The sequence below is a fragment of the Leptopilina boulardi genome, unplaced genomic scaffold, assembly GCF_019393585.1.
Source record: "Leptopilina boulardi isolate dan_hultmark-lab unplaced genomic scaffold, ZJU_Lbou_2.1 LbouV2_114, whole genome shotgun sequence".
NCBI lineage: Eukaryota > Metazoa > Arthropoda > Insecta > Hymenoptera > Figitidae > Leptopilina > Leptopilina boulardi.
Genome location: NW_026137657.1, coordinates 428,842 through 440,119, shown reverse-complemented (window position 1 = coordinate 440,119; position 11,278 = coordinate 428,842). Strand labels below are relative to the sequence as shown.

General features: G+C 28.0%; 3 protein-coding genes across 3 annotated transcripts; 2 read left to right on the top strand and 1 right to left on the bottom strand.

Annotated features, from left to right (window-relative positions):
• Nucleotides 1-174: 174 nt before the first annotated feature.
• On the bottom strand, nucleotides 175-5,021 carry LOC127282113 (vang-like protein 1). Its single transcript, XM_051306197.1, has 4 exons — nucleotides 4,412-5,021; nucleotides 3,496-4,093; nucleotides 3,266-3,424; nucleotides 175-3,205 (listed from the first exon to the last, which is right to left on the bottom strand). The coding sequence occupies exons 1-4, from the start codon at nucleotides 4,546-4,548 to the stop codon at nucleotides 2,366-2,368; spliced, it is 1,734 nt and encodes a 577-aa protein (XP_051162154.1). The 5' UTR covers nucleotides 4,549-5,021; the 3' UTR covers nucleotides 175-2,365.
• A 302-nt stretch (nucleotides 5,022-5,323) lies between these two features.
• Nucleotides 5,324-7,269, top strand: LOC127282132 (CWF19-like protein 1). Its single transcript, XM_051306235.1, has 3 exons — nucleotides 5,324-6,078; nucleotides 6,150-6,807; nucleotides 6,877-7,269. Exons 1-3 carry the CDS (start codon nucleotides 5,465-5,467, stop codon nucleotides 7,174-7,176), a joined length of 1,572 nt encoding a protein of 523 aa, XP_051162192.1. The 5' UTR covers nucleotides 5,324-5,464; the 3' UTR covers nucleotides 7,177-7,269.
• Nucleotides 7,270-8,232: 963 nt separating this feature from the next.
• On the top strand, nucleotides 8,233-10,168 carry LOC127282200 (uncharacterized). Its single transcript, XM_051306332.1, has 3 exons — nucleotides 8,233-8,458; nucleotides 8,540-8,985; nucleotides 9,295-10,168. The coding sequence occupies exons 1-3, from the start codon at nucleotides 8,278-8,280 to the stop codon at nucleotides 9,478-9,480; spliced, it is 813 nt and encodes a 270-aa protein (XP_051162289.1). The 5' UTR covers nucleotides 8,233-8,277; the 3' UTR covers nucleotides 9,481-10,168.
• The last annotated feature ends 1,110 nt before the right edge of the window (nucleotides 10,169-11,278 follow it).

Below are 11,278 nucleotides of genomic sequence, written 5' to 3'. Positions count from 1 at the left end.
AGAACACGGCATGTTTCCTTTCGTTTTTTTTTCATTCTTCCCTTTACGTGGAATTAAAACGAATTTATTAGAAAATCAATTGTTTTCGAAATTAATTAATTGAAAAATTGTACAATATTCTGTAAAATAAAAATAATATTAGAGGATAATTTTTGAAAATTAAAACTAAAATAATTTTACGTGAATTTTTTTTTATTTATTATTCAATACATTTTTTTTCTCATTTTAGGCGTGTATATAAATAAAAAGTCACAAAATCTACAACGCACAAAAATCGTGTACTCACAAAAATACAGTAAAAAAAGTCCTTTGTGCCTTACACTTAAAATTGTGTAAAGAATATCTATCATCTATCCTTCTATGTTTTTTTTTTTTTTTTGCGTTAAAAAAGAATCACAAAGTGTATATGAAATCTCTGATATGTGGCCATAAAAATACTGATATCTCATTGTCGCTAAAAAGTGAAGCGGAAATTTGTTCAATTTTTCGGTTTTTTTTTCTCTTTTTATATATATATTTTTAGATCCCCTTCACTTACGTGTATAATAATAAAGGCAGAGAGAGGCTCTTTTTTTATAGATATTTTTTTAACATATAGCTATTTTTTACAAAGTCCTGCACCGTCGTATCCACCACCGATAGCGACTTAATCTCTATTTTTTTTTTTTTAATTATTTACAATATTAAATAGTTTTTTTTTTCAAAATTGAAACAGATCCTTCATTTAGAGAGCTGGTTCCTGGAACAATTAGCTCTTGAAATTTTTTTTTTGTAAATTAAAAACTATAACACATTGAGTATTTTCGTTCAAGTTTTAAACTAAAGAAACTGAGCAAGAATTCGTGAATTTTCTTTTACCTTTGGCAGCAAATTAAAAACTAAATTTAAAAACAAAAAAAAAATTATTTTTAATTATTGTAAAAATGGAATTTTTTTAAGTGCTATAAATAAAAAAAATGACGTTACCAACATTTAAAGCCGTGTGCTTTAATTACAAGTGCTGGATTGCATGTCAACAACATTGCCATTTTCATTATTGTATTTCACAAATTTTCTAATAATATAATTTGTAATTTAAAAATGATCTGCTGTTATTAAATATACATGTACACATGCACACACATTTTCACGCGTTCATTATTTCTATTATGCTTAATTTGTGCCTGTGAAAATGAATTTTCACTAATAAAAATATGTCTTTTCAAACTTATAAAATGAGTATAGTGCGCAAATAACAAGAGAGTTGCAAATATGTTATTTTTGCATTCTTCAAAGTAGTTTTTTCATTACAAAACTTTAACAATATTTGCATTGTTCTCAAATTCAAATTAAAGTCAAATTTTGTTTGAATTAACGTTAATTATTTAATTTTATCAATGAGAACTATCTTTTTTTCTCAAAAAACTATAAAAAATTATTTTATAATTTGTAAAACTTGTTTTATTAAATAAATTAAAAATCAAGTTTCTGAGAAAAATATTGATTTAAAAATCAAAATTTACTATTTAATTGTAACAATCTCGTATTTCAAAACAAGATTATTTTATAAAAAAGCTTCTCTTTATAATTGACAAGATTTCTTGAGTTATAAATTTGTCAAATGCAATATATATTTCTAGATTTTCTTCCAACTTTGGTTTATATAAGACACTGAGCATCGTTGCAATATAAATTGTTCGATAATATTGATTATTTTAAAAGCTTCGCAATTAAAAATAATTTAATTAATTATTTAATAACTAAAATTCCCATGGCATGTCCATACTTTTTTAAAAAAAGAAGAAAAAAGAAGAGATCAATACATTAAGTCTTATTCAATATAATCACTCGAATTATTTCCAAAATAAAAATAATTAAAAGCAACATGATCATGATGAACAACTTATCATTTATCATAACTAAATGTATAATTTAAAAACTAATGTGAATTATTATTTATCATTCGCAATAATTAAATGTATTTGAAAATGGAACAAAAGTTCCCTGAGTATATAAACATTTCCTTGGCAAGAGATTATTAAATAACAAATAAATGTAGTCAAAATTTACTTAAAAATTAAAAAAAAAACTAACACTTTTAAAAAGTATTAAAATTTGTAAATAATAATTAAATTATTAAAACTAAATACGTATTAATCCATTGACTTTTCTATTTTACAGATATACCAAAGGAACTGAAATCTATTAATTGGAGAAAAATAATAATGGTGAGTAAATTTTTCTATTTCTTAAAATATATAGATAAAAGTCAAATGGTTTAATACTATTTAAATTAAAATATATCTATTTTAATTAAAAAAAAATTCTTGATTTAAATTTCATTTACGAGAAAATTAGTTTATCTATGAACACAACCTGGTTATTGTTACACGGAAGTCTCTGAATTAAGCCTGAGAAGAAATTTGTTAGACTTAGGATGAGCGAGTTGCTCAGTGAGATTAAAATGTGGCAATCGTTGAACCGTACAAAGTAATGCAACTTCACCCTGTCGCAATTGAAATTCACATCCATCAGTGATTAGCCGTGAGGGTAATTCACCCTCACAAACTAAAGCCCAATGTTGTGATTTTCTTTGTCGTTCTTTTTCGTGCGAAAGCACTGGACTTGAGGTGAAAAATGGTTCTAAAAAGGCTTTTGGTGCCGCGTCCTGCGCTAAACATCGTGCGAGTCGCGCAAGAATTGCCTCAACCGAATGACGTGGTTGTTGTCGCGTTACTCTCAGGTACTTTTGCAATGATCTTGCCATTGAGGGAAATACAGCTTGCGCAGCTTCCATTGGATCCATTGGACCTGGATTTGGCGCTGAATCAGCGTCCGAATGTAAACGTTTAATATGAGCAAAGGCCTCCTCCGCAGCTGTAATGAGACGTGCTTTTCTCTTTCGTACACGCCTCTCGTAATCGTGTTCCTCATAAAATCTCTCATTATGACTTGAATCCCTACGTCGTGCCTGTGCAGCAAGAACAGCACGATCGCCTCCATTCCCACTGCGATTTTGTCCACCGCTCGTCACAGTTCCATCTACATCGTAGAATTTAAAACTCGATTGTTTCCTACCTGATTTTGAAACTGGCAATCGATCCAAATAGGGATTATAGATTGAGAACTCGGTGTAATATTTCTCCAAAGCCCAAACAGCCGCTCGTTGTATTGACAATTGTCCAATTGCATAGGATCTTGATTCTCCGTCTGGAGATCTTACCACCTGAAAAAATTTAATTATTCAATTCAGTGAGCAATGATTCAATTTATTTAGTTTACATACCTTGAGATAATACATTGGTTGTAATTGACGAATCTCAATTAAAAGAACAGCAATGTAGTGAATAAATAGTAGCGTATCGGAAAATGTACTCGCATAGGCCACCAAATTTTTGTAACCCGATAACTCCCCATTGGAAACACTTTTTGCAATCTCTGTTAACTAGAAATTTAAAAAAAAATTGTTAATCAACGTTAAATAATTTCAAAGAAATAGTTGTTTTTTTCATTTACCTGTACAATATAAAATAACCAGTAAGTACAAATGCACAGCATGGTTAAAACAAGAACCCCAGCTCTAAAGAGATAAACTCTTGGCATTGTTGCATATCTAGGCCGTAAAAAAACTGCCCATGTTCCTATGCCTAATAAAACTAATTTAAACGTTAATCCAAGAAGTTGTCCTTTACATTCGGCATTACAGGCGAGCAGCTCTAATTTTTTCTCCACTGGTAGAACGGATAAATGTTCAGGTAAAAATGCTACTTTTGGCAGTATAACCATAGCAATAGGACTTAAAAAGGCGCTTATTCCAAGGAACATTGCTACCATCATGCCCACATATCGATGGCATTTGAAACCAAATGAACTTTCCATATCATTTGGCCAATGACTGACATCTTCTGTTGATTCTGATCTATCAGAAGTATTTCCCGTGACAGCAGTTGTATTTTCTCCCCAATTTTCATCCTGGGGTAGGATTTGCACCTCAATTACTTCCTGACCCATGTTATCGACACTTTCACCACGTATATTGACAGTCGTTTGAAATGGGGCCATATCATTCGTATCCAAATTAAGGCGGTCTTTCCTTTGACCTCGATTACTTTTACTGAAATTAATTTTCAAAATTAGTCCTCTTATCTACAAATAATTCCCCTTTGTTTAAAAACTAGTTACAAAATTACAAATTGGTTTTTTTATTGACATTTTTTAAACTATAAATACCAAAGACCTATATCTTATATATAGAATTTGCTTTCATATAAAATTCGCACAATCAATTACAGTTCAATCAATTGTGTTAATATAGAACTTGAGCCATTAATAATTAATTAACAAAGACATAGTTATATCCTTATTATAGAGGTGAAACAGACAATGTAATATGTTGAGAAAAGAGGCTCAAGGAAAAAAAAACAATTAATACCTTGTGTTTCGATGTGAGTTGTGTCGATGATGAGATTTGTTGCTATGCGTGCGATGATGATGATGTTTTTGAGAACCTTTGCTATGAAGGCTATGGCTATGCTCACTAGCCCCTGATTTTATACTCTCTGTCTCCATAACCTGGCACAGGCTATCGCCCAAAATTTACCCAAAACAAGCATTCCCTTCTTTTGGACATTGGCAAACTACATCCACGCAGACATTTCGTATTTTTCAATAGGTTATAAACCTCGTGGATAATTTAGATAGCACGCTATCCATTGCGTGCCTTCTCGATCCTTTCAATTCTCATTATTGTATCCCACGCTCTTCGCATCATATTCTTGATAGAAATGTCATCCGTATAAATCCTTTTTATTGGCACTTCACTTAAATATTGTTGGTGAACTTTACTTTTTATTAAAAAACCAAATGTCATTGACAAATTTTATAAAAAACGACGCCGACACGCCTAGCGTTTATCATTTTCTACCCCTTTTTTAACTATATCCCTCTTTTCATTCCGTCTTATTACACATTCTCTCTCTCTTTCTCTCTTCTCTTTGTCTGTCTTCGTCTTCTGACTTCTGCATTCCGTTCCCAAAAGCAGAGCCAAAAGTCTCGTCACCAGCTATGAACTACGAAATAAATCCACGTATCTTATTGTAATGAACGATTATTCGTAGTTTTTTACATACCCAACCCTGCTCCACAAATTAGCCAATCAGCTGTCGGATAAAATTACGCGCGAAAGTTTAAACCAATTTTAAATATAACAACAAATATTTTATAACCAAATTGATGATGCTTTAAAATTACACAAACAATAAATAGATTCAATGTTTAAAACAAAATTGAATCTATTTAATTATTAAATTTTATTTCAAACATTTGAAACACACTGACATGCGCAGAAAGTCATTCAAGATGGCCGATTGTTGTTGATGCGTTAAGGTTAGAACATGTGCTCGTCAAAAAAATTATAAACATTTAAGTATTTTAATTGTTTAAAAACAATAAATTAATCATTTAAAAAGTGAAATTAGTGAATAAAATGTCGGAGAAGCAAAAAGTGTTAATTTGTGGTGATGTAGAAGGACAATTTAAATTTTTATTCAACAAAGTTGATACTATAAACAAAAAGAATGGTCCTTTCGATTTTCTTCTATGTGTGGGTAATTTTTTTGGTGAAAATAATATTGAATTAGAACCATATAAAAATGGAAGTAAATCAATTCCGGTGCCAACTTATATTATTGGTCCAAATCGTCAATCTGACGTAAAACATTATCCAGATCTTAATGGTTGTGAGATCTGTCAAAATCTCACATATCTTGGAAGACGAGGACTTTATAATGCAAGTTCAGGATTAAAAATTGCCTATCTTAGCGGTATTGAGGAAAGTTCTTCAGAAATGAAAGACTACTCTTTTAACGCAAAAGATGTTACAGATGTTAGAAATACATGTTTAAAAGGACAACCAAGTTATCGTGGTGTTGATTTTCTATTGACATCACCGTGGCCTGAAGGAATTACAAATTTAGATCCTAAACAACCGGAAATTAAATATAAAGGATCAAAACTTATTGCCTGGTTATCAACACATATAAAACCAAGATATCATCTTTGTGGCTTGGAAAATATTCATTATGAAAGACCGCCTTATAGGTATAATTTCTTTTCTTTCTATTTAGATTTTTATTATAATTGACACTAATTTATTTTTTTTTTTATTCCAGAAATCAAAGTAAAACGGAGGATAATATGGAAATAGCAACTAGATTTATGTCATTGGCTACAGTACGAAATAAGACACAAAAATGGCTTTATGCACTGAATCTCACTCCGGTTGATCGAAGTCGATTATCGGAATTAATAATTAAAACCACAGATGAAACATCATCTCCGTATTCGAAATCAATGTTGAGTCCAGATCCATTTAATCAAAATAAATCATCAGAAATGAAAAGTACACAATTTTTCTTTGATATGGATTCTTCAAATGAGAAAAGAAAAAATAAAAAATCTGATCAACCGAACAAAAAGGCTAAATTTGAATTCGATCAAGCAAAATGTTGGTTTTGTCTTTCAAGTCCAGAAGTTTCGAAGCATTTAGTTATTTCTGTTGGTACTGATATTTATTTAGCTCTCGCTAAAGGCGGAGTAGTCGATGATCATTTTTTAATATTACCAGTTACACATCATCAAAGTTTATCAATATTGCCCGATAATGTAGAAAAAGAAATGAAACTTTACAAAGAAGCCGTGAGAAAATATTACGCAAACACTGATCGTGTACCTGTATTTTTTGAAAGAAATTTCAAAACTTCACATTGTCAACTTCAAGCAATTCCTGTGCATAAAAATCAAGCATCTTCATTGAAAGAAGCATTTGAGGTAAATTTAAATTATAAGTATTAAATCATGTATAATTTTTATTAATAACTAATTTAATATTTTTAACAGGAAATGGCAGAGTGCAATAATTTTTCATTAACGGAAATACCAAGAAATTCACAATTGCAACAAATTGCTCAACCAGGAATGCTTTATTTCTATGTAGAATTGCCAGATGGAGAAAAATTATATCATAGAATTAAAAAAGATTTTCCATTACAATTTGGTAGAGAAGTGTTGGTTAGTGATAGAATTTTAGATCTTAATGATCGTGCTGATTGGCGAGATTGTCAAATGGATAAGAATGAGGAAACTGAATTGTCAATGAAAATTAGAAAAGCCTTTCAACCATTCGATGTTGATGTGTGAGCTGATTTTAATGAATTGTAAATAATCAAGATTTATTTTCCCTAAAGAATTGTATTTTTTATGATGAAATAGAATATTTAATTTTAGAAGAAACGATTCTTTTAGAATTCATCATTTTTGAAAATTATAGTATTTTTTACAAAAAGGTATTTTACTTTAATTTAAAAAATTATTTTGATACAATCATCTATCTGTAAATATTTATTATATTTTTTTTTTGAAATTAAATTTAAAAGTCCCGCCAATGTAAAAAAAAAATAATAATTCGTGGTTATGTCACACGAATTGTTTTTGGTTTAACAGTATATAGTTTGTTGCCCGTTTGGCAGAATTTTGAGTTTTGCAATGTATTTTTTAATTCGTTAAACTATTTAAAAAATGATAAATTATATACAAAAAAAAGTATTACAAATTAACAGAGAGATGAAATAATCTATTTCTATTACGCATGTTCTTCTTGGGGTGAACTAAAATATTTTTCTCCGGTCGCTCCGGCGAAATGGAAATTTTATTGAATTTTAATTTACTATTTTTCAAAACTAACATGTATTAAAAGAAAGTTAATAATTTTTCAATTGTTTCAACGAATTGTCTCCGTCTTTGAAATATATAACAATAGAAAAGTACTGATGAGCAACGAAAGTATTTATAACCTTCAAATTGTTTCCAGAAAATGCAAGCTTTTTTATTTTGGTATGTTTAAAATTAATTTTACCTTTTAAAAAAAAAATGCAGAAAAGTAATAATTTAAATTAACATTTATAGTAATAAATTAATGTAGGAAAATTTAAATTAATTATTTCATTTTTGAAAATATTTAATTCTTGTCAATTTTTAAAAAGTTATGATAATTTTTTAAAAATTAAAAAAATTTACACCTGTTATTTCATTTTGTTAGTCTATAAATAATTTCAGCAATTTGTAAAAGCTTGCGTATATTTGGAACTTGTTGAGACTATTTTGGAGCACAAAAGGAATAGCAATGGCTGATGAGATTGAGTTTAATAATAAATATAAAAGAAGCAAAATTCTATCTTCCAACGATGTAACCGGAAGATTTTCCTCTAAATCTAATAGTGGAAACTAGTTTCATTAACGATCATGTTCAAGCGAATTTTATATATTAACATTGCCACTATTGGCTCGAAAATTTGTGGATTTATAGCACCGCTACTTATTCCACCTTTGCATATTGCTTTTCTATACTATTTCTGGCAAGATTTTGCTCGAGATGTCGATAAGCAATATTGTTCTTGTTCTTGTTGGGATACTGTTTTCAAAGGTAAAATTTTTTACATTTTCAAGCAACTCAATTTCATTTTTTCAGGACAAATTATAGAATTCTAATAATTTATTATTTTAGGTTCATATGAATCGGGAATTGCTTCTTATAAACATATGTACTTTAATGCAACATCGAATACATTAAAAATATGGATATCAATTGTTTTTGGAGTAATTGTATTCTATGAAACGGTCAAGTATTTAACATGGTTGGCATTCCAAAATCGTCTTCGTACAAGTATGTTCATTCTCTTCCTGTCTGCTGTCTTCTCACATTATTATTCCTGGTGGGTCTACATTAATTATTGGAATGATGATTTTTATTCTCAATGGTACCATCAATTATTTTTCTCCATCACGGAACTGATATCAACAATACTTGTGATACATTTGGCTGATGATAAAAATCCTGTAACACATCGTATAGCATTTGGAATTAGTGCTATTGCACTTATGCATATTCTTGCTGGAGGATGGGATCAATTTGTCACAAATGTTGTCAGGGGAGAAGGATACGCGCATCAGGTGAATTTTCTGATTATTTTTTTTTAAATAATGTAATTAGAAACGATTTCTTTCTTTTTCTTTGGAGAATTTTCCTATTTTTAAAAATTATCTCAACGATCTTTTTCCTCCTCTCTTTTTTAGAAATAATCTTAATTTTTTTTTATATTGCTTGATCTTTTTTCAATTATATTAATAAATATGAAAATATTGTGATATTAACTTATTCAATATTTTCAATTTGAAAATAGTCTTTTTTATAATTATTAGAGAAAAAGTAGCGCAGAAAAATATTTTTACAATAGAATTAGTAAATGTTAATTATTGTAGGTCGTTCGCGATCTTGGCTTCATGATTCCCGATATTCTGCATGTAATTATACCTTTATGGTCATTGCGATGGAGATCTATCTACAGTCTTCCCGGAGCTGGTTTGAAAGATCCTAATATCAAACGCGATCTTACTTTCATGTTAGGAATGGTTCTTATCGGTTTACTTATTTGTGCAATTTTATAATTTTATTTTTTTTCAAATTTTACTTTCGAGTGCAAAAAATAATTTTTTATTGCGAAAATATAAACGAAATAAGTAACAAAAAGAATATAATTATTAAAATATGGACGTTAAATTTCGGAAAATTGAAATTTTCCTTTTGAATAAAAATATTAGTACGTTTCCCTTTAGAGAACAAAAATGTAACTGTTAGATATCACTTTAGTCAACATACATATATGTATTTTATGAATAAGATAGGAACTGAAAGTTTTAAACAAAATCGTAGAATGAACTCAAGACAACGTAACAGTATTTTTAGGAATATAGTTGTTCGTATAGTTGTTAAGAAACTATAGAGATATCAAAATGTTAGTAGTTCAGTAATCGTTGGTATTTAACAACCCCCCCCACCCTCTCTCCCCCTCTATCATATCATTTTCACTATTTGTAGTACGTATATACATTTTATAATTATAGTAGAATAACTTTTTATAATCGCGATTTTTTCTATTATTGTTACAATGGAGAAAAATAGTTTTTGACATTTTACTGGTTAAGAAATTGTTTTTTCTCGGTACGTAATAACTAAAAAGTGGAAGTTAAATATATAATTTTTTAATAAGACTGAGAATAACATTTTAAAACTGACTAAGGAGAAAGTATCAAATGCTACTAAAAATCAAAAAAAAAAAAAAAAAAAAAAATGTTTTTATAAATCAAACGAAAAAAATTAAACTTGTGATTATTAAAAAATGTAAAGTGCCTATAAATATTTCAATTTTTAACTAATGTGTACTTTGGTATACGAAGAATAATTCAATGTAGGCACTATTAATGAAAGAATTTCATTGTTATTTATTATTAGTTGATAATATTGTTATTAATTCAATGAATAATTTATTTCATTTCTAGTCAACTTTTTAATAAAATTACAGACAATATTTTTTAAGTTTCTTATATATGGAAAAATATTGAGTAATTGTAATCCAATATCAAATTACGTCCATTTAAGTGAGAATCATTGTATCGCAAATATCATTATTATTACATATACTCAACACAAAAAAAACACGTGTACTGTAACACAATAATATCAATCGAATTCTAAAAAAAATTTGTCAGAAAAATTCGCAACGTTTTTGATTAACAAAAAATAAGTAAATAAAATTTTTTTTGCTTATTTTAAATATTTATTTATCAATAAAATTTATATTCATTAAAAATATTTATAAATAATTAGTATTTAGTATATTTTCTGATAAAAAATTGATAAATAAATATTTAATAAAGAAATAAACTGTTTTGTCTCCTTTCTTTTTTGTTAATCAAAATTTTGCGAATTTTTCGAATAATCGTAAAAATAAAATTCGTCAAAATTCAAAAGTAGAAAATATAATCGACACTTCGCTCAAATTTGTTTCTTTGAATATTTCGTTTTTAAAAACTATCAGGACTTAAATAATTGAGAAGTAGACTAATTCTGAATTTTGTTAATTTTGTTACTAATTTTGTACAAGATACAATTGTTAAAATTAATATACATTGTTAATCTTCCGATTTTTCAGTTATTATTGTGAAAAATGAGGAAGGCTAAATTAGCAAGTGTAATAGACAAATAAAAAGAGTAATAATTCCCAAAAAAAGGTTATTTTTCATATAAATTAGAATAGAGGAAATATTTTATTTTATATGATCTTTTTCTTTCTTCTTTCTAAATTATACAAAATTTATATAATTTTAAGATTTTTATAATATTTAGTTATTAAAATTGTATAATTTTAAGATTTTTATAATATTTAGTTATTAAAATTGTATAATT

What these genes read in the sequence shown, in the direction of transcription:
- LOC127282113 (XM_051306197.1), bottom strand. Translation starts at nt 4,548, where the DNA reads ATGGAGACAGAGAGTATAAAATCAGGGGCTAGTGAGCATAGCCATAGC. An exon ending in GGTTATTTTATATTGTACAG is followed by an intron (nt 3,425 to 3,495) that starts GTAAATGAAAAA and finishes TTAAATTTCTAG; the next exon opens with TTAACAGAGATTGCAAAAAG. An exon ending in AACCAATGTATTATCTCAAG is followed by an intron (nt 3,206 to 3,265) that starts GTATGTAAACTA and finishes AAATTTTTTCAG; the next exon opens with GTGGTAAGATCTCCAGACGG.
- LOC127282132 (XM_051306235.1), top strand. Translation starts at nt 5,465, where the DNA reads ATGTCGGAGAAGCAAAAAGTGTTAATTTGTGGTGATGTAGAAGGACAA. An exon ending in TATGAAAGACCGCCTTATAG is followed by an intron (nt 6,079 to 6,149) that starts GTATAATTTCTT and finishes TTTTTATTCCAG; the next exon opens with AAATCAAAGTAAAACGGAGG. An exon ending in CATTGAAAGAAGCATTTGAG is followed by an intron (nt 6,808 to 6,876) that starts GTAAATTTAAAT and finishes TATTTTTAACAG; the next exon opens with GAAATGGCAGAGTGCAATAA.
- LOC127282200 (XM_051306332.1), top strand. Translation starts at nt 8,278, where the DNA reads ATGTTCAAGCGAATTTTATATATTAACATTGCCACTATTGGCTCGAAA. An exon ending in TTGGGATACTGTTTTCAAAG is followed by an intron (nt 8,459 to 8,539) that starts GTAAAATTTTTT and finishes TTATTATTTTAG; the next exon opens with GTTCATATGAATCGGGAATT. An exon ending in GAGAAGGATACGCGCATCAG is followed by an intron (nt 8,986 to 9,294) that starts GTGAATTTTCTG and finishes TAATTATTGTAG; the next exon opens with GTCGTTCGCGATCTTGGCTT.